At 41.4% G+C, this 23,416-nt stretch overlaps 1 protein-coding gene across 1 annotated transcript in view; it reads right to left on the bottom strand.

The window, feature by feature from the left end:
* ACTR2 (actin related protein 2) overlaps positions 1-23,416 on the bottom strand; it is a 160,218-nt gene that overhangs the window by 95,200 nt on the left and 41,602 nt on the right. Inside the window, exon 3 of the mRNA XM_053712095.1 lies at positions 8,453-8,668. Coding sequence (XP_053568070.1) covers positions 8,453-8,668 — 216 coding nt within the window. The remainder of the gene's footprint in view (positions 1-8,452; positions 8,669-23,416) is intronic.

Raw genomic sequence — 23,416 nt, 5'->3', positions numbered from 1 at the left:
AAAAGATGTATATCTTTGATTGCCTCGAATTTATTAAATGGTGGTGTGGGTATAAAGGATAGGCCTTTTTTGGCGTCAGAGTTAAATTAGAGAGATTAATGATATTTAGTTCAGTGGTGTTTATTTCTTGTGATGTGATGTTTTTCTGTGTGAATTTCACTTGCCTCCTGGTTCTGGGTTTTGCTTTTGTGCCCCCTTCTAGTTCTACGCCTAAAGTGATACTAGAATCCTTTACTTTGTGGGGCTTAATTCTGTTTTTAAGGATAGGTCTGGGTATAGATTCTCCATCGGATGCTTCTACATCTGTACTATCACCTTCTCTATCAGAATTATCTATATCAGAATTTACATTAGTATTTTTACCCCATGAGTAAATGTTTTCTGAGGAATAGTCTTTGAGGTCTCTGTCAATTTTGCGTTCTTTCTTTTCTGATATAAAGCGTGCAAACTTTTCTACCTCAGCCTTAATTTTTTTATAAGATTTTTGAAAATCCTCATTAACCTCATATTGTTTCAATTCATCACAAATAGTAGAAATACCCTCATTATTTCTTTGAGTTTATCTAACTCATGTTCCGTTAGATACCCCATAAGTTTAAGTGAGCACTCGGTAAGTGCAGTTTCCCACTTCAGTTTAAATTCTGGTTTGAAATCTTTAAAAAGAAGGAAACAATTTTAAGCGTAATCCTCGTGGGATGACATTTTCTTTATAAAAATTGTACATGCCAATATTCCATTGCTTTTTAATTTGTTTCCTTCTTATCTTTTTAAGTTGTTTTAAAAGAATCAAACCATTCTAAAGTGTCATTCATCTCTGTAGGGGTTTTATTTTTTAGCTCTGACGTTAGATTAGTAATATCATTAGTCCATTGGAGCATTTCTGCCCCTAAATCAAAAGAAGCCATTTTTATAAAAAAGTGTGTGCTCTAGTCTATAGAAAATGTGAGTGCAATTCTCACATAAATTATAATATTTAGAACCAAAAAAAAACAAAAAACAACTGGCACTACACTGTGGATATAGGTGAGATAGGAATTATATTATTCCGGTGCTGCCCCTCAAAATATTATATGAAAAACAAGACAGGAAAGTAAGGGGTTACTATAGCACTCTCACTCTAATTTAGGATTTAAAGTAAAACCATTCATACTTTATTATTCAAAAGTTAAAACCAGGATAAACATCCCTGATAGATAAGTTACATGCCTGAACCAATATGTCATCCAGGTATGGCGCTACTGTAATTCCCTGAGACCTGATCACTGCCAAAAGAGCCCCCAGAACCTTTGATGAAACTCTGAGACCCAAAAACAGTTGGACACAAAGACTATCTTGCACACTGAATTCAGAAGAGAAATGACGCCGCTCCTCTAATTATCAAGAGGGCGTGTTACGTGACCAGCAAACCCGACAGTGAACAGGAACTGTGCAGCAAACATAAAACGTGAATTCCAGTACTGGGAAAAATATCTTTAACATAAACCGGTCCCTTAGTCAGTCCAACCTCTGCTAAAGATGGCGCAACAAACTGCCACACTAAGAGCACACTGATAAAAACATCTCTTGACGTATACAAGAAGCAAAACCCTGAATAAACTATTAAACTATTAACACACAGCCCTTACATGGTGTGAAAACACACAGCCCTTACATGGTGTGAAAACACACAGCCCTTACATGGTGTGAAAACACACAGCCCTTACATGGTGTGAAAACACACAGCCCTTACATGGTGTGAAAACACACAGCCCTTACATGGTGTGAAAACACACAGCCCTTACATGGTGTGAAAACACACAGCCCTTACATGGTGTGAAAACACACAGCCCTTACATAGTGCCTGCACCTGCCCATAAGAAATCCTAAACATAAAGGATTTATAAAGTCCCAATTAAATATGCAGAGTTAACTAAAAAAAAAAGGAATATCATGTCCCCATCTGAATAGTTAACTGTCTTCATGAAGTGCAGTCTTCATACCTAGAAGACAAAAGGCACTTACCTTCAGTCTAGCCATCCGGCAGGAGGACAGCTTACAAGGAGTGAAAGGACACATACTCCTTACAGAGACCTGTAGAAAAAAGAACTAACAGAGTAAACCTACTATGGTTTTCTATACTAGGGCAGCAAAATGTTAGAAAACAAAGCAAGGACTACCTCACAATTTCCTAACTGCTTAAAAGCAACCACTACTCTACTGAAGAGATTAATGTGGACTAAGCTAAACCCCAAATCCTTGCTTGCAGGGAAAAATACCCAAAAAAGGAATTTATTGCTTCAGACGCCAAACTTCACCTCCTCCATTGACAGAGGCAAAGAGAATGACTGGGGATTATGGGAAGGGGAGTGGCACTTAACAGCTTTGCTGTGGTGCTCTTTGCCTCCTCCTGCTGGCCAGGAGTGATATTCCGACTAGTAATTGGTGACGTTGTGGGCTCTCCATATCTTAGGAAAGAAAAAAAAAATCTACTGCTTATTTGAAATTCTGAGTGTTATTGCATTGTCCTTTTATTATACAATTCTACTATATTTAGTGGTCCTTAAAGATGCCACATTGGGCTCTTATGACATAGGTTTATTAATTCTGGAATAAAGCATCAATATAGTTTGATACTTTAAAGTGATACATATCAGAATAAAAGTTCAAGTGTAGAAAAACAATGATATTAAAAAAAAAAAACAGAATTTATGCTTACCTGATAAATTACTTTCTCTTGCGGTGTATCCAGTCCACGGCTTCATCCTTTACTTGTGGGATATTCTCATTCCCTACAGGAAGTGGCAAAGAGAGCACACAGCAGAGCTGTCCATATAGCTCCCCCTCTAGCTCCACCCCCCAGTCATTCGACCAAAGATTAGGAAGAAAAAGGAGAAACCATAGGGTGCAGTGGTGACTGTAGTTTAAACAAAAAATTTTTTACCTGACTTAAATGCCAGGGTGGGCCGTGGACTGGATACACCGCAAGAGAAAGTAATTTATCAGGTAAGCATAAATTCTGTTTTCTCTTACAAGGTGTATCCAATACACGGCTTCATTCTTTACTTGTGGGATACCAATACCAAAGCTTTAGGAAACGGATGAACGGAGGGAACAAGACAGGTACCTTAAACAGAAGGCACCACTGCTTGCAAAACCTTTCTCCCAAAAATAGCCTCCGAAGAAGCAAAAGTATTGAATTTGTCAAATTTGGTAAAAGTATGCAGTGAAGACCAAGTTGCTGCCTTACAAATCTGTTCAACAGAAGCCTCATTTTTGAAAGCCCATGTGGAAGCCACTGCTCTGGTAGAATGAGAAGTAATTCTTTCAGGAGGCTGCTGGCCAGCAGTCTCATAGGCCAAACGGATGATGCTTTTCAGCCAAAAGGAAAGAGGTAGCAGTCTCTTTCTGACCTCTCCTCTTACCAGAATAGATAACAAACAAGGAAGATGTTTGTCTGAAATCCTTAGTTGCTTGTAAATAGAACTTTAAAGCACAAACTACATCAAGATTGTGAAACAGATGTTCCTTCTTCAAAGAAGGATTAGGACACAGAGAAGGAACAACTATTGCCTGGTTAATATTCTTGTTAGAAACAACTTTAGGAAGAAAACCAGGCTTGGTAAGCAAAACTACCTTATCTGCGTGGAACACCAGGTAAGGTGAATCACACTAAGGCAGATAATTCTGAAACGCTTCGAGCAGAAGAGATAGCTACTAAAAACAAAACTTTCCAAGATAACAACTTAATATCTATGGAATGTTAAGGTTCAAACGGAACCCCTTGAAGAACTGAAAGAACTAGATTTAGACTCCATGGCGGAGCCACAGGTTTATAAGACAGGCTTGATTCTGACTAAAGCCTGAGCAAACGCTTGAACGTCTGGTACCTCTGCCAGACGCTTGTGTAAAAGGATAGACCGAGCGGATATTTGTCCTTTTAAGGAACTAGCTGACAAACCTTTCTCCAAACCTTCTTGGAGAAAGGACAATATCCTGGGAATCCTAATCTTACTCCATGAGTAACCCTTGGATTCACACCAACAAAGATATTTCCACCATATCTTATGGTAGATTTTCCTGGTGACAGGCTTTCTAGCCTGAATCAGAGTATCTATAACTGACTCAGAGAACCCACGCTTTGATAGAATTAACCATTCAATCTCCAAGCAGTCAGACGTAGAGAAACTAGATTTGGATGCTTGAACGGACCCTGTATTAGAAGATCCTGCATCATTGGCAGTGTCCATGGTGGGTCAGATGACATGTCCACTAGGACTGCATACCAAGTCCTGCGTGGCCACGCAGGCGCTATCAGAATCACTGAAGCCTTCTCCTGCTTGATTCTGGCGACCAGACGCGGGAGGAGAGGAAACTGTGGAAAAACATAAGCCAGATTGAAGGACCAAGGCGCTGCTAGAGCATCTATCAATACCGCCTTGGGGTCCCAGGACGTGGACCCGTAGAGAGGAAGTTTGGCGTTCTGACGGGACGCCATCAGATCCAATTCTTGAGTGCCCCATAGCTGAGTCAGCTGGGCAAATACCTCCGGGTGGAGTTCCCACTCCCCCGGGTGAAAAGTCTGACGACTTAGAAAATCCGCCTCCCAGTTGTCTACTCCTGGGATGTGAATTGCTGAGAGATGGCAGGAGTGATCCTCCGCCCACCTGATTATTTTGGTTACTTCCGTCATCGCTAGTGAACTCTTTGTTCGACCCTGATGATTGAAGTAAGCTACAGTCGTGATGTTGTCCGACTGAAATCTGATGAATTTGGCCGCAGCTAGTTGAGGCCATGCCTGAAGAGCGTTGAGTATCGCCCTCAGTTCCAGAATGTTTATCGGGAGAAGCGTTTCTTCCCGAGACCATAAGCCCTGAGCTTTCAGGGAGTCCCAGACCGCACCCCAGCCTAACAGACTGGCGTCGGTCGTTACAATGACCCACTCTGACCTGCGGAAACATATTCCCTGAGACAACCACCAAAGAGAAGAGAATATCTGGTCTCCTGGTCCAACTAAATTTGAGGAGACAAATCTGCATAATCCCCATTCCACTGTTTGAGCATGCATAGTTGCAGTGGTCTGAGGTGTATCCGAGCAAAAGGGACTATGTCCATTGCCGCTACCATTAATCCGATTGCCTCCATGCACTGAGCTACAGATGGCCGAGGAATGGAATGAAGAACTCGGCAAGTAGTTAAAGGTTTCAACTTTCTGACCTCCGTCAGAAATATTTTAATTTCTACTGAATCTATTAGTGTTCCTATGAAGGGAACCCTTGTGAGTGGGGACAGAGAACTCTTTTTGATGTTCACCTTCCACCCGTGAGACCTCAGAAAGGCCAATACAATCTCTGTGTGAGCCTTGGCTCTGTGAAAGGACGGGGCCTGAATAAGGATGTCGTCCAAATAAGGCGCCACTGCTATGCCCCGCGGTCTTAGAACCGCCAGAAGGGACCCTAGCACCTTTGTGAAAATTCTGGAAGCAGTGGCTAAACTGAATGGAAGAGCCACGAACTGGTAATGCTTGTCTAGGAAAGCGAACCTGAGGAACTGATGATTATCTTTGTGGATAGGGATATGCAGGTACGCATCCTTTAGATCCACGGTAGTCATATATTGACCTTCCTGGATCATAGGTAAGATTGTGCAAATGGTCTCCATCTTGAATGATGGGACTCTGAGGAATCTGTTTAGAATTTTTAGATCCAGGATTGGTCTGAAAGTTCCTTCTTTTTTGGGAACCACAAACAGGTTTGAGTAAAAACCAAGACCTTGTTCTGCAATAGGAACTGGATATATCACTCCCATCGTATGTAGATCTTCTACACAGCGTAAGAATGCCTCTTTCTTTGTCTGGTCTGTAGACAGATGAGAAATGTGGAACCTTCCCCTTGGAGGGGAGTCCTTGAATTCTAGAAGATATCCCTGGGTAACAATCTCTAATGCCCAGGGATCGTGAACATCTCTTGCCCAGGCCTGAGCAAAGAGAGAGAGTCTGCCCCCTACTAGAGCCGGTCCCGGATCGGGGGCTACCCCTTCATGCTGTCTTGGTAGCAGCTGCAGGCTTTTTGGCCTGTTTACCCTTGTTCCAGCCCTGGTAAGGCTTCCAGGTTGCCTTGGGCTGTGAAGCGTTACCATCTTGCTTTGCAGCTGTAGAGGCTGAAGCCGGACCGCTCCTGAAGTTACGAAAGGAACGAAAATTAGCTTTGTTTCTAGCCTTAAAGGGCTTGTCCTGAGGGAGAGCATGGCCCTTTCCCCCAGTGATTTCTGAAATAATCTCTTTCAATTCTGGCCGAAAAGGGTCTTTCCCTTGAAAGGGATATTTAATCATTTGGATTTCAACGACACATCGGCCGACCATGACTTAAGCCAAAGCGCTCTGCGCGCCATAATGGCGAAACCTGAATTTTTTGCCGCTAACTTAGCTAACTGCAAGGCGGCATCTGTGATAAAAGAATTAGCCAGCTTTAGAGCTTTAAATCTATCCATAATTTCGTCATATGAGGTCTCCGTCTGGAGCGTCTCCTCCAGCGCCTCAAACCAGAAAGCCGCTGTAGTAGTTACAGGAATGCAGGCAATAGGTTGGAGAAGGAAACCTTGTTGAACAAAAATTTTCTTTAGTAAACCTAATTTTTTATCCATAGGATCTTTAAAAGCACAAATGTCTTCAATTGGTATGGTTGTGCGCTTAGCAAGTGAAGAAACAGCCCCCTCTACCTTAGGGACTGTCTGCCACGAGTCCCGCCTGGGGTCAGTTATGGGGAACATTTTCTTAAAAATAGGGGGGGGGGGAACAAAAGGGACACCTGGTTTATCCCACTCCCTAGTAACAATATTCGCCACCCTTTTAGGGATCGGAAACTAATCAGTGTATACAGGGACCTCTAGGTACTTGTCCATTTTACACAATTTCTCTGGGACCACCATAGGATCACAATCATCCAGAGTGGCTAATACCTCCCTGAGCAATACGCGGAGGTGTTCCAGTTTAAATTTAAATGCTAATGAATCTGACTCTGCCTGATGAGAAACCTTTCCTGAGTCGGAAATTTCTCCCTCAGACATCAAATCCCTCACCCCCACTTCGGAGTGTGTTGAGGGTACATCAGATAAGGCTACCAAAGCTTCAGACTGCTCATAATCTGTTCTTAAAACAGAGCTATCACGCTTTGCAGGAAAAACTGGCAGTTTGGATAGAAAGGCCGCAAGGGAATTATCCATGACTGTCGCTAGTTGTTGCAATGTAATAGGGGCAGACGCAGTAGAAGTACTAGGCATCGCTTGAGCGGGCGTAACTGGTTGTGACACATGGTGAGAGGTAGGCGGACTATCCTCATTACCTTCAGTCTGAGAATCATCTAGGGCCACACTTTTAAGTGCAACAATATGATCTTTAAAGTGTATAGACATATTAGTGCAATTGGGACACATTCTGAGAGGGGATTCCACCATGGCTTCTAAACACATTGAACAAGGATTTTCCTTAGTGTCAGACATGTTTAACAGACTAGTAGCATACACAAGCAGGCTTGGAAAACACTTTAATCAAATAAAAAAACACAATTTGAAAAAACGTAACTGTGCCTTTAAGAAATAAAAAGAGCACACAATTTTTCAAAACAGTGAAAAATGCACCAATCCTTTTGAAATTTTCACAGTATGTACCTAAGGCTTTAATATGATTGCACAGCAAGTTTCAGAACGATTAACCCCTTAATGCCCAAACCGGAGCAGCCTAAAGCCAACAACCGGTTAATTAACTACAGCACCTTGCCACAGCTTACTGTGCCCTTAGGGATCAGTTTTGGGGGGAATAAAGCTTCTTCTAGGCCCTCAATCAGCAGCTGGACCCTCCATGTGAAGCAGCATGAAACAGTCTTTCAATTCTAACTGCGCATCTGAGGCGCGAAATTAGGCCCCTCCCACTCCGGAGTTGTGAGGCCTACAAAAATCACTTCTAAGTGACTAAATTTATGCCATGTGGATAATAACCCCAGTAAAACCGGTACCATTTAAAAATAACAAACTCTTGATTGAAGATATAAAACTACAAATCTAACACCACATTCACTTTACCCTCCCGTAGAGAGACCCTAGTGCTTAGAGCCGGCAAAGAGAATGACTGGGGGGTGGAGCTAGAGGGGGAGCTATATGGACAGCTCTGCTGTGTGCTCTCTTTGCCACTTCCTGTAGGGAATGAGAATATCCCACAAGTAAAGGATGAAGCCGTGGACTGGATACACCTTGCAAGAGAAAACACGTTTAAAAGCATTTATCTTGTTCTATTTGTATCTTCTTCATCTTTCCACACTTGAATTTTATTAGCACAGCAAGAGCATAAAGCATTAGGCTAACAGTATAGGAAATTCGTGTTTTTGGACGCTTGAAAAATTCTGAATAGGTAATTAACAGCATGTTCCCACATTCCATCAAGACAATTAAAAAATAAAGCAAGCAAATCTCATATTCATCATACCTCCACAATCTTTTCTCTATTTTTTGTAGGGTTCATGGGGGGTTCCGTAAGAAGAATTTTACAATCTCTGGTGTCAATGTTTAATTTTTCAGGCCCAAATGTGTAGTCCCAGAGGTGTTTCATGTCATCCCAATTTCGTACAATGCCATTTTCCATTGGATAGTTAACTTCAAGCATTGAGCGCAATTCACTTGCTTCATCGCCAACCATAAGGTCCTGTGATTTAAATACAAGGACAGCTTAAGTATGCATAAATATTCATATAAACATAAAACATTGGTTATCCCTTTGATATGCACGTGTCCTCTGTTAACCATAATAAGATAAACTGCAAGGCCAAGTGTTAGAGCACTAATAAATTCAAGTTCCAAAACAAGACAAAATGATCACAAAAAGTATTTTCAGGCAAGCACAAAAATTAAAGGATTATTCCCGAACACACATTAACAGTTCTGAAGTCTTATTGGTGAAGAATATCAAACAAGGTAATGATTACACTGTATCAGCACCAACTCATCTTTAAAGGAAGTTGAATATATTTATAATGCAACTGTGTATTGCATAAATATATTTAAAACAAAAAACATACAAAGTTCATAACTTATTATGCATTATTTTCCTGCAACTCACCTCTGAAAATTGTTCATTTTCTACTCTACCCCAGATAGACTGGGTACATAATCCATATTTAAAAGAACAGTCTACTCTAGACTTTGTATTGCTTACAACAATAGATAATCCCTTTATTAGCTGAAGCGGAAGTTAAGAAGCAGTTATCCTAAGACTGCTGCTCCTTAACTCGTACGCCACTTCTGAATACGATCAGGCTGATTGACACCCCCTGCTAGCGGCCGATTGGACGCGGGTAGTATTGCACCAGCAGTTCACAAGAACTGCTGGTGCAATGATAAATGCCGACAGCATATGCTATATCGGATCATGTCCGTCCGCACATTAAGAAATGGACCCCAAAAGTACAAAGTAAATTTGATGACAAAAGAAAATTTGAAAGTTGTTTAAAACTGAATGCCCTATCTGAATTATAAAAGTTTAATTTTGAGTAGACTGTCCCTTTAAGTATGCCACAATCTGCAGGAACCAGCCACATTCTACAGTGATTGATAAGATCAGTGCAGGAGTTAAAGAGATACTAAACCCAATTTCTTTCCTTTCATGATTTAGAAAGAACATGCAATTGTAAGCATCTTTCTAATTTACTTCTATTATCAATGTTTCTTTGTTCTCTTGCTATCTTTATTTGAAAAAGCAGGAATCTTAGGAGCCAGCCCATTTTTGGTTCAGCACCTTGAGTAGCACATTTAAGCAGGCAATTTTATACAACCTTCCAGTGTATCCCTATTATAAAATGTGCTTTCTTCTCTTGGTGTACTTTGTTGAAGACCATACCTAGGTAGGCTCAGGACCAGCGATACACTACTAGGAGCTAGGTAGATAGATATATAGATATATAGATATATAGATATTACAAGCTATCATGTGCTTTAGAAGAGAATACAGCACAACAATCTTATATTCAGTAAACTATAACTTTTTAGTTTGTGTCACCAGTTTGAAGAAGGGCTGTAGATACCAGAAAATCTAAAAGAAAAAAAAAAAAACCAGAACAATAAACAGTTCTGAGGGCAGTGTGTATGTATAATAACTAGTTCACATGAATATATAAATAGTGTAAAGCCCACTCTGGCTACTGTGCAAACTATCAGAGTGAGAATATATATATATATATATATATATATATATATATATATATATATATATATATATATATATATATATACATATATATATATATATATATATATATATACATATATATATATATATATATATATATATATATATATACACACACATATACATATATATATATATATAAGAAATTGGAGAGGAGAGAGATGCATGGATAGGGTGGTGAAAGTTACATGAAAGAAAGGGAAACAGGAAAATGTGAGAAATGAGAGAGAAGGGGGATATATAAGGCAGATGAGAAAAGGAGGAAAGAATAGAGATGTTTTGTCTCCTGTCACACATTCAAACACTTCATAATATGTACTGATTAGGATGAAGACTTTAACACATTTATTTCAATGCAAGAAGAACACCAGCTCTAGTTGTAAAGGGGTTAAAACGCCATGACTCCCCTGTAAGGGAGGATGGGAGCACCCCCCCCCCAGCACTGCAAAATGCATTAAAAGGGAATTCCACTTAGAAATGAACAAAGTACAGACCTTCGCTGAGCAGCACACAAAGCCTGGGCTGCCTCAAGTAAACGGCTGTCAGTACCGCATTCGGGCAGAGAGAAGGGAGAGGGAAAAGAGGGGCGTATACTTGAAATACAGGAGATGCAGAACTGACTGAGAAACTGAATTGTAACAGCCAGCAGTGCGTGCTAGTAGGTGGCTGGTAGGTGGGGTCATTATAACCCTGCAGTTCTCTATCACGGCTAACACACACACACAAAAACACAAATTATGCTTCCCAAATAATTTCCTTCTGTATGAGGAGAGTCCATGGCTTCATTCCTTACTTGTGGGAAATACTGAACCTGGCCACCAGGAGGAGGCAAAGACACCCCAGCCAAAGGCTTAAATATCTCCCCCACTCCCCTCATCCCCCAGTCATTCTGCTGAGGGAACAAGGAACAGTAGGAGAAATATCAGGGTATAAATGGTGCCAGAAGATCAAAACAAAAATTTAGGTCTGCCCAACGGAGAAAACGGGCGGGGGCCGTGGACTCTCCACATACAGAAGAAAAGGAAATTATCTGGTAAGCATAATTTATGTTTTCCTTGTTAATATGAGGAGAGTCCACAACTTCATTTCTTACTTGTGGGAAACATATACCCAAGCTCTAGAGGACACTGAATGAAACAGGAGGGTAAAAAAGGAGAGGCGGACCCTAATCTTAGGGCACTACAGCCTGCAAAACATTTCTCCCAAAAGATGCTTCAGCTGAAGCAAAAACGTCAAACTTGTAAAATTTTGAAAAAGTATGTAAGGAGGACCAGGTAGCCGCCTTACAAATCTGCTCCATAGAGGCCTCATTCTTCATTAGGAAGCCACTGCTCTAGTTGAATGAGCCTTAATCCTCTGAGGAGGCTTATGTCCCGCTGTTTCATATGCTAAGCGAATAATGCTCCTTAAGCAAAAAGATAGGAAGTGGACGAGGCCTTCTACCCCTTACGCTTCCCAGAATAGACTACAAACAAAGAAGAAGTCCGTCTAAACTCCTTAGTAGCTTGAAGATAGAACTTCAAGGCCCGATCCACATCCAAATTATGAAGAAACCGCTCCTTCGAAGAATAAGGGTTAGGACACAAGGAAGGAACAACAATCTCATGATTGATGTTGTGATCAGAAACAACCTTAGGAAGAAAACCTAACCCAGTACGAAGAACAGCCTTATCAGCATGGAATACTAGTTAAGGAGGCTCACATTGCAAGGCAGCCATCTCAGATACTCTGCGTGCAGAATCAATAGCCATTAAAAAAAAAAAAAAAAACTTCTAAGACAGCAATTTAATGTCAAGGCCATGCCTAGGCTCAAACGGAGCCCTTTGCAAAACCTTAAGAACAAGATTTAAACTCCAAGGTGGAGCACTAGGTCAAAACACAGGTCTGATTCTCATCAGAGCCTGAACAAAAGACTGGACATCTGGAAGCTCAGCGAGCCTCTTGTGTAGTAAAACAGATAGGGCCAAAATCTTTCCCTTAAGGGAGCTAGCTGAAAGGCCCTTTTCCCTTAAAAGGGAAGGAAAGAAGTCTAGACTTCGAAGTCATGTCCGCCGACCAAGACTTCAGTCAGAGTGCCCTACGGGCCTGCACAGAAAAACCTGAAGCCTTGGCGTTCAGGCGAATAATCTGCATATTTGCATCACAAATAAAAGAATTAGCTACCCTTAAGGCCTTAATTCTTTCTTGGATCATTTCGAGGGGACCCTCCACCTCAATCAACTCAGATAAGGAGTCGCACCAGTAGGTAGCCACTGCCGCAACCGCAGCAACAGCCGGTTGAAACAAATATCCCGTATGCTGAAACACTTTCGTTAATAGAGTTTCCAGCTTCTTATCCATGGGCTCTTTAAATGACGAACTATCCTCAAGTGGGATAGTAGTGCGCTTAGAAAGCGTGGAGATAGCACCGTCTACCTTAGTGACGGAACCCCACAACTCCAACTGATAGTCCAGAACCGGGAACAATTTCTTAAAGGAAGAAGAAGGGGAAAAAGAACCAAGTCTTTCCCATTAATTCTTAATAATGTTCGCCATCTTTATGTGAACCAGGAAAGTATGTGGTACAAACCTGTCCTCTTAGACCATATCTAATTTAGGAATACAAGGTTCCTCAGGTAACTTAGGTTCTGGAACCTCTAAAGTAGCCAACACTTTCTTTAGCAGAAAGCGTAAGTGTTCAATCCAAAATCTAAAGTCTGGTTACTCCGCAGCTGGAGGCTTTGAGGCAGCAGATTACAACCCAGAAAGAGCATTCTCTGAAGTATCAGAAGCGTCTTCATCATCGGATAATCTTGTATCAGATAAATCCAATAAGCTAGTAGATGACCCCTGGGAAGGATAGCAATACTTAACCTTTTGCTTGCGCTTAGCAGTGCGAGGTAAAGCACTAAGGCCGCAGACACTGCCGTCTGTAACTGTTCAGTAAAGTCTGGCAGTAAAAGGGCCCCTCCAGATGGAGGAATAGGAGTGCTACGGGACGCTGCATGTGTAATAGGAGATGACTGTAGGGTGTGTACCTCACGGGACGGAGACTCCTCAGAGGTAGAAGACTCAGTAGTACTAAATATATTAGCTTTCTTTGATATGATTACTTTATCAAGGCATGTGGAACATAAGTGAGCAGGTGGGTATACCGTGGCCTCCTCACAATATAGACAGTCATTAGCTTTCGGTAAAGAGTACCCTCTAACATATCAGAGTCCTCCATAGCTTGCGATTATAAATATAACTATAGACAAAAATAAATGGCACCTTTATACCCCCAATGGCTGGGGCACTCACCACCAGCTATGACCCAGGCCCAAGAGAGAAACCAAATCGTCTCCAGACACAGCACAGTCAGGAAGAAAAGAATCACTGTGACCACATCCAGTCACGTGGTGCGCCTTGCAGGACCGCCCCTAAACCACTAAAAGCGTGCCAAGCCTAACAGGCTGTGCAGCACTCCAAGATGAAAGTAAAACCTGTACATTCCAACATCTGCCTGAGCCTCATCTCACACATATCACAGCATTAACACAATATTAAAATATGTTAATAATCACTCCTGTTCAAAAATTCCCTTCCGGAGACATTAACCCTTTATTTCATTCACATAAGAGTCACAAATGTGACCCATGTCTTATTGCTTTACCAATTGTGTATAAAAAATAAAATGATCTTACCGGAAGCTATGCTGTGGAACAGAAACACAGCCTTCCAAGTTTGACAATCTAGTAGCATCGCTCCTGACATGGACTTGAGTGATAGAGGAAGACGGTGAAACTCATCAACACCGATTGCCTAGGAGCTGTTAATACGAGTATGGATGGGTTCGCAGAAAGACTCTCCCTGCATCTCCAGACCCTAACCTTCGTCATTGCTCTCACTAAGAAGCTGACAAGAATACTTAAAACTCCAGTCCCATTCCGAAGAGTACTACCCTCCATAAGAAACTACTCCATATCTTCTGACACTTCTCTGCCAACCTCCTGTGACGAAAGGCAAAGAATGACTAGGGGATGAGGGGAGTGGAGGAGGAATTTAAGCCTTTGGCTGGGATGTATTTGCCTCCTCCTGGTGGCCAGGTTTAGTACTTCCCACAAGTAAGGAATGAAGCCATGGACACTCCTCATATTAAGAAGGAAACATAATTTATGCTTACCATATTCCTTTCCTTCCAGATAGGGAGAGTCCACGGCTTCATTCCTTACTGTTGGGAAATACTGAACCTGGCTACCAGGAGGAAGCAAAGACACCCCAGCCAAAGGCTTAAATATCCCTCCCACTTCCTCATTACCCCAGTCATTCTGCCGAGGGAACAAGATAAAGTAGGAGAAACGTTAGGGTATAAATGGTGTCAGAAGAATAAAAATAAATAGGGGACTGCCCATAAACAAAAAAAAAAACGGACGGGGGCCATGGACTCAACCTATCCAGAAGGAAAGGAATTTAATCTGGTAAGCATAAATTATGTTTTCCTTCCTAAGATAGGTAGAGTCCACAGCTTCATTCCTTACTGATGGGAAAACTATACCCTAGCTCCAGAGGACACCGAGTGAATAACGGGAGGGAACAAAAAGGAAGAGGCTATCCCTATTCTGAGGGCACCACAGACTGCAAAACGTTTCTCCCGAAAGCTGCTTCAGCCAAAGCAAAAACATCAAACTTGTAAAATTGAGAAAGTATGTAAGGAGGACCAGGTAACCACCTAAACAAATCTGATCCATAGAGGCCTCGTTCTTAAAGGGACAGTCTAGTCAAAATTAAACTTTCATGATTCAGATAGGGCATGCAATTTTAAACAACTTTCCAATTTACTTCTATTATCTAATTTGCTCAATTCTTTAGATATCCTTTGTTGAAGAAATAGCAATGCACATGTGGGAGCCAATCACACAAGGCCTCTATGTGCAGCAACCAATAAGCAGCTACTGAGCATATCTAGATATGCTTTTCAGCAAGTGATATCAAGAGAATAAAGCAAATTAGATAATAGAAGTAAATTAGAAACTTGCTTAAAATGGCATGCTCTTTCTAAATCACAAAAGAAAAAAAATGTGGATTTCATATCCCTTTAAAGGCCCAAGAGGAAGCCACTGCTCTAGTGTAATAAGCAGTTATCCTCTCAGGACTACGATGTCCCACTGTCTCGTAAGCTAAGTGGATGACACTCCTTAACCAAAAAGATAGGGAAGTCGAAGTAGCCTTCTGCCCCTTACGCTTCCCTGAATAGACAAAGAGGAAGATTGTCTAAACTCCTTAGAAGCCTGAAGATAGAACTTCAAGGTGCGATCCACATCCAAATTGTGAAGTAAGCGTTCCTTCGATGGAAGATTAGGACACAAAGAACAAACCACAATCTCCTGATTGTTATTGCGATCCGACACAAACTTAGGAAGAAAACCTAAATGTAGTACGTAAAACTGCTTTATCTGCATGAAAAATCAGATAAGGGGGCTCACATTGCAAAGCAGAGATCTCAGAAACTCTGCGCACAGAGGCAATAGCCAATAAAAAGAGAACCTTCCAAGATAACAATTTAATGTCAACAGAATGTTGAGGCTTAAACGGAATCTGTTGCAAAACCCGAATATTTAGGCTCCAAGGAGAAGCTCCAGATCTAAACACAGGTCTGATCCTAATCAGAGCCTTAACAGAGTACTGCACGTCTGTAAGCTCAGCCAGTCTCTGTGTAATAAAACAGACAGGGCCGAAATCTGTACCCTCGGGAACAAGCAGAAAGGCCCTTCTCCAGCCCATCCTGGAGAAAAGATAAGAACCTGGCAACCTTAACTCTGTGCCAGGAAAAAACAGGCTCTTCACAACAGAATAAGTAGGTCCTCCACATCTTGTGTTAGATACGCAGAGTAACTGGAATACGAGCTTGAATAAGAGTATCAATGACACTCTCAGAAAAACCTCTCTTGGCTAAGACTAAGCATTCAATCTCCACACAGCCTCAGAGAATCTAGATTTTGATAAACAAATGGACCTTGTATCAGCAGGTCTCTGCGACAAGGTAACTTCCACAGAGGAGATGAGGACATCCCCACTAGATCCGCAAACTACGTCCTTTGCGGCCACCATGGAGCAATCAGGAGTACCGATACCCGCTTCTGCTTGATGCGGGCCACCACTCAACGAAGAAGCAGTAATGGACGAAAAATATATACGAGTTTGAACCTCAAGGACGCTGCCAGTGCATCTATTAGATCCACTTGTGGATCCCTCAACCTCGACCCGTACCTGGGTAGCCTGGTATAGAGACGGGATGCTATGAGATCTATCTCCCGCGTCCCCCACTTGCTGCATATCTCTGCAAACACCCCGGGATGGAGAGACCATTTCCCTGGATGGAAGGATTGCCAGCTGAGAAAATAAATCCGCCTCCTAGTTGTCCAGAATCTGAGATACTACCTTCATCGCCAATGAACTTCTCGTTCCCAGCTGATGGTTGATGTAAGCCACCGAGGATATATTGTCTGATTGGAATCTGATAAACTGGGACGAACCTAGAAGTGGCCAAGCCATCAAGGCCTTGAAGATTGCCCGTAGTTCTAAATATTGATCGGGAGGACTCCTGAGTCCACAACCCCTGTGCCTTCCTGGCACCCCAAACAGCTCCCCATCTGGACAGGCTTGCGTCCGTAGTCACAATCTCCCAGGATGGTCTTAAGAAGCTTGTCTCTCGGGACAGAGCCACCTAGAGAGTGATTCTCTCGACCGGCTGTCTAATAAAATCTGTGGAGACAGATCTAAATGATCGCCTTTCCACTGCCTCAGCATGCACAAAGGTCTGAGATGGAACCTGGCAAAAGGAATGATGTCCATGCAGAACACCATACACTGAGCCACAGAGGGACTCAAGGAGGTCCGGAGGGCAAGACATGCCGAAGTTAGCTTGCAATGTCTCTGGACTCTTAGAAATATCTTCATGGATTTGGAGTCTATTATAGTACAAATGTCCACCCTGGTACTTGGGATAAGACAACTCTTTTCCACGTTATCTTCCATCCATGTGGTCGAAGAAGACTGAGAAGGGACTTCTCAGAATTCTTCCACAAGACGATAGGATGGTGCTTGCACCAGAATATCATCTAAATATGGGGCTACTGCAATACCCTGAGTTCTGGCAACTGCTAGACGAGCCCCCAGAACCTTCATAAAGATTCTTGGAGCAGTAGCTAAGCCAAACAAAAGGGCAATGAACTGGAAGTGCTGGTCCAGGAATGCAAATCTCAGGAACTGAAAGTGTTCCCTGTGGATTGGAACATGAAGGTAAGCGTCCATCAGATCTATAGTGGTCATAAACCGGCCTTCCTGAATTAAAGGAAGGATGGACCCTATTGTCTCCATCTTGCAGGAAAAGACACTGAGAAATTTGTTTAAGCACCTTAGGTCCAGAATTGGGCAGAAAGTTCCCTCCTTCTTTGGGACCACGAAAAGGTTTGAATAAAACCCCAAACCTCATTCTTCGATAGGCACCGGGACAACTTCTGAGGAGGATAGATCCTGAACGCACCCTAGAAAGGCTTCCCTCTTGTCTGGTAGACAGATTCGAGAGAATGAATCTGTCCCTTAGCGGATGAAATTTGAAGCCTATCTTGTATCCCTGAGATACCACCTCCAGGACCCATGAATCCTGTACATCCTTGAACCAAACATCTGAAAAATTAGACAGTCTGCCCCCTACATGATCCGATCCTGGATCAGGGACTGCCCTTTCATGCAGATTTGTTTTCTGCGGGCTTCTTATTCTGCTTGGATTTATTCCAGGACTGAGCCGGCTTCCCAGTACTCTTGGGTTGCTCGGGCTTTGAGGAGGATTGTTGTTGTTGGGATTTGTCAGAACGAAAATTAATAGATTGTCGTCTTCTTACCTCCGGCAACCGTAAAATTAATGGAGTCCAGGCGTAGACCAAATAAAATCTTTCCCTTGAAAGGAAGAGGATGAGTCTGGACTTAGAAGTCATATCCGCAGACTAAGACTTCAACCAGAGCGCCCGGCGGGCTAGGACCGCAATGCCAGAAGCCTTTGCATTTAGGCAAAAAATTAGCATGTTCGCATCACAGATAAAAGAATTAGCAATTATCAGAGCTTTAATTCCGTCTTGAATATCCTAGAGGGGAGACTCCACCTCAATGAGTTCCGACAAAGAGTCGCACCAGTAGGCAGGCGCTCCGGAAACCGCGGAAACTGCAGCCGCCGGTTGAAACAAAAATCCCATATGTTGAAACATCTTTCTCAGAAAGGTTTCCATTTTCTTATCCATCGGCTCTCTGAACGAAGAACTATCCTCAAGAGGTATAGTAGTACGTTTAGCAAGCGTAGAGATAGCGCCATCCACCTTAGGTATGGAGCCCCACAAATCCAGTTGAGAGTCTGCGATCAACTTTTTAAAAGTAGACAAGGAGGAAAAGGAAGAAACAATTCTTTCCCATTCGTTCTTAATAAATGTTCGCCATCATAACCAGCACAGGAAAAGTCAAAGGACCTTTCCTGTCGTCGTAAACTCTGTCTAATTTAGGTATCATAGGTTCTTCAGGAAGCACGGCCTCTGGAACCTCCTTTAATAAAAAACACAAGTGCAACATTTTAAATCTAAAGGTCGGTTCCTCCGCAGCAGGCGGCTTAGACGCTAAGGATTTTTTTTTTTTTTAATATTCACTAAAGACCCTAAATTTTTCTCCATAGACAGCGGAAGATGTTTTAAACTAGTATTCTCTTAACTTTACTGCTGGGATCTGCACAAGTTCACTGAAGTTCCTTTTGCTCTGATGGTGTGTCGGTGAGAGGGGAGTCAGGGGACATTCACTTTTTATTGCTCAGAGACGTTTTTTAAAACGTCTGTTTGAGAAACTGTGCAATAGTGTTGCAGAGAGTCTGCTTGGCGTCCCTAATAATGGATCTAAGCGCAGCTGCAGCATGTATGAAGAGTAACTGCATATCGGCCAGGGAAGAAAAAAAAAAAAAAAAAGGAACTAAGTGGAAGCAGCCCTCTTTCACAGCAGCCAGGGAGGAGCATTTGGCCCTAGGCCAGCCAGCGCCTAAGAAGTATAGAGGCAGAGTAGTGAGCTGTGGTGGGACTTTGTGCCAAATCAGACAGCCTTCTAGCACTAATGTAATATTGCGTTTGCATTTAAAATCTGAGGGGTTGGAATCGAGGTGGGCAGTTGGCCCCTCTTGCCCCCCCCTCCGGATGCCTATGTGCACGGTTACAACTAAGTCCTGGGACTTTACTGCTCACTGGCTGACAGGGATAGCTCCCACAGAAAAAAGTTATTTATATATTATATACATTCTCTTTTAGATCGAGCAGTTAACACTTTTGATTAGTATGTCCCTTTAAGTCAAGATGAACAGTTGTGATGATATAGAATTCTCCAGGATGGTACGGATATGAAATGTACAGTTTTAAAACTACTGTCTTCATGGTCAAGAGGCACAACACAGAACTATATGGCTAACTCACTATGTAAAATTAGTGAAAGAATTAGAAATTAGAGAAAGGATATAATGTAGCTGACCTGGCAACACTAGGGCACCATCATATACATAAGTTTTGTACTGAAATATTGAGTTGTAGTTATAGAATTCTGCATACTGTGAGGTTTGTATGGATTCCTCAAAGCAGAATCTAAGGAAATGAAAATGCATAATATACTCTAAAATCTTCACTAGTTATTATTGATGTAGTTGGTGCTATAATGAAAATGGAAGGTCATTTTCCAATTTGTCATAAAACAAAATCTAATGCTCATTTGACATTTAGTATAAGTGTTATTGCATTGTCTTTTTATTATGAATCTGTTGTGCAAGACTTTAATGGTCTTTTAAAATGCAGATCCTACAGCTTGGGTAAATAATCCTTCATACTTTTCCAGTCTTGGCTAAATAGTATTGGTGGAAAGCTGAAACCAGTGAATTTCAACAGTAAAAAGTTTGGATATGACTAAACAGCACGTTACAAAACCAAAATAAATTTAATGTGGACAGAAACTCAAAAGGATATTCATAAGTCGGTCCTTCTCATTAACCTCTACTCAAAAAAATTCTGTGAAGCTTGTGAACTTTTCTTACAAAAATAAAACTTATGGTATTCCAGGTCACACAGCCAAACCTGAATAGCAGAAGAGATGCCCTACTCTTACCTGAAAACAGGGAATTTATGGTTTGGCCTTCTGTTCATGCACCTTACAAAGGGGACAGCTTTTTCTTGACAAGTATTAATAGGGTGAACTAAGATATGTTATGTTATTAAAGGGACAATCAACACTAAAATATTTTTTTTTAACGAAGTTAGATAACACTTTTCCTACCCATTCCCCAGCTTTGCACAACAAACATTGTTATATTAATATACTTTAGAACATTTAAACTTAAACTTAAACAGGAGACTGCTAATTCATGTGAGCCATATAGATAACTGTCATGATGCAATCATGTGGAGTAGTCGATACCTGGATTGGCTACCCAGCAGAGGTGGTATTGTAGTCTCAGCCTGTCACAGGTTTAATGTGAAATGTTCTTTGTGTAACGTGTGTGTAGGAATGCAAACCCCCCCCTAATCTTGGAGACTGATACTGGGAGCCAAGACTTGTTGCATTGGCTGAACTCGTCGTAAATTATAACAAGGACGGTGTCCTTGACAAGACAAAGAAAGCTTAGTTTAAGTGTATGTAACAGAAAAACTTTTGGTTAAAAATGCCCTGGGAACCAAGCAACTAACATCATGAACAGCAGTTCTCCACATATATAAAAGGAACTTGGTAATAAGTAGAATATTGTGTGTGTATTCTTTTTATGTCCCAATTATTTTTTTAAAGAATTTTAACTTTGTACCTGTATGATATTTTGGAAAGTTTTTATATTTTGTCACTGTGTAACCTGTATTGATATTTGTGTTATTAAACACATAGAAATGTAATTCTGTCTTTGGGCTCTAATATCTGAATACACACTCTGTTGAGACATGGTTGATGGCACGTTACCTAATTGTGTGGGGTTCCAAAACACCCTATTTTATTTAGAAGTTTTGGTGGTGGCAGAAATTGTTAGAGCGGTGTGGACAGGATTTGGGGGTTAATGTGGTTTCCTTTTTTTAAGGTCCTTTTGTAGAGTTAAAAGGTTAAGGGAACCAGAGCTGTGCGCTATTAACCCTGTCATGCCCTTTCACACCTCTCTATTGTGACGTTGAAAAGGTTTAATTTGTCACAATAACATTGTGCTCACGCCCATGCGTTGCGCACAACAGCACTAATTGGCTAAAATGCAAGTCGATGGATAATAAATAAAAGTCATGTGATCAGGGGGCTGTCATAAGAGGCTTAGAAACAAGGTAATCACAGAGGTGAAAAGTATATGAATATAACCATGTTGGTTGTGCAAAATTGGGGAATGGGTAATAAAGGGATTATCTAGAATTTTGGAGTTGACTGTCCCTTTAAAACTAAAAACTCTGAAAGTGCTTTTCCATTCTGGACGATCTAAGAAAGACATTAAAACAGTAAAAAAAAAAACTTTCATATTGAATGTCGGTATTTGCTTGTGTTAAACACCCTCATTCTTGGAAATACACAAATAATCAAAAGCAATAGTGAAATATATTAAGTTCATTAAACAATGCTTACTGGTTTGTACTGACAACACCTATGTAGTTATGTGGAGAGGGACAATACACCACAAGCATAAACAACAGTTTATTAAGTGCAGGAATAGCCATATTTTAAAAACCCTTTTATACAGCCAACAAATAAAAAAAGAAAACTTTTTTTCCACTGCCTTTTAAAGGGAAAATAAAAAGGAAGAAATAATGTTTTGTTTTATTACTCTGCATGAAGCTTTAGTTAAGTAAATATCTCTTACGTTACAACCACATTTATATATTCAAGAAGTCAGCAATTCCTATGAAGGCTAGAGTTCTGTTTCTGATTATGCAGTTCCGGTACTACAGCTAAGCTACAATGCAACCATCTGTTCTGCTAGGATCTAGCAAGTATACGTCAAGAGAAAAATCCTCAGCATTGTAATAAAAATGAAAGATACTCTTAGAAACAAATAACTTTATATTGCTGAGTGTGAAGAAAATGTTTTTCTTCCTTATGCATATTCAAAATTATAATATGGTGCAATGGAAGATGTGACTAGTGGAAGCTTCTAGTAAGTGCTTGCATGCAGAATCACCAGATCAGAGAACCATAAAGTTTTTTGGAGAGGTCTATTCAGAGAATCACTATGGCACACTCCAACCTGATTTTCTTTGTCACCCAAGGCAACATGACAGCTGGTAAGAGATATAGTAGATGGGTTTTCCAAGGACCAGTTGTAAAGTATGCCAGAGGTTCCTTGATATTGGCCCAAATATTTGCAGACTGTACCTGCAGATGTCTGGATTTCATCAAGCTGATTTGAGGAACCTTCCATCTTGGGGTAATAATTAGGTCTTTATCTTCATTAATTCCATAAAAAACAAAATTTATGCTTACCTGATAAATTCATTTCTCCTGTAGTGTGGTCAGTCCACGGGTCATCATTACTTCTGGGATATTATCTCCTCCCCTACAGGAAGTGCAAGAGGATTCACCCAGCAGAGCTGCTATATAGCTCCTCCCCTCTACATCACCTCCAGTCATTCGACCAAAGGACCAACGAGAAAGGAGAAGCCCAAGGGTGTAGTGGTGACTGGAGTATAATCCCAAAAAATTTTTTAGCCTGCCATAAAAAACAGGGCGGGCCGTGGACTGACCACACTACAGGAGAAATTAATTTATCAGGTAAGCATAAATTTTGTTTTCTCCTGTTAAGTGTGGTCAGTCCACGGGTCATCATTACTTCTGGGATACCAATACCAAAGCAAAAGTACACGGATGACGGGAGGGACAGGCAGGCTCTTTATACGGAGGGAACCACTGCCTGAAGAACCTTTCTCCCAAAAACAGCCTCCGAAGAAGCAAAAGTGTCAAATTTGTAAAATTTGGAAAAAGTATGAAGAGAAGACCAAGTTGCAGCCTTGCAAATCTGTTCAACAGAAGCCTCATTCTTAAAGGCCCAAGTGGAAGCCACAGCGCTAGTAGAATGAGCTGTAATTCTTTCAGGAGGCTGCTGTCCAGCAGTCTCATAGGCTAATCGTATTATGCTACGAAGCCAAAAAGAGAGAGAGGTAGCCGAAGCTTTTTGACCTCTCCTCTGACCAGAATAAACGACAAACAGGGAAGACGTTTGACGAA

This window comes from Bombina bombina, chromosome 4 (genome assembly GCF_027579735.1).
Source record: "Bombina bombina isolate aBomBom1 chromosome 4, aBomBom1.pri, whole genome shotgun sequence".
Taxonomy (NCBI): Eukaryota; Metazoa; Chordata; class Amphibia; order Anura; family Bombinatoridae; genus Bombina; species Bombina bombina.
This window is presented reverse-complemented; position numbering and strand designations above follow the sequence as displayed.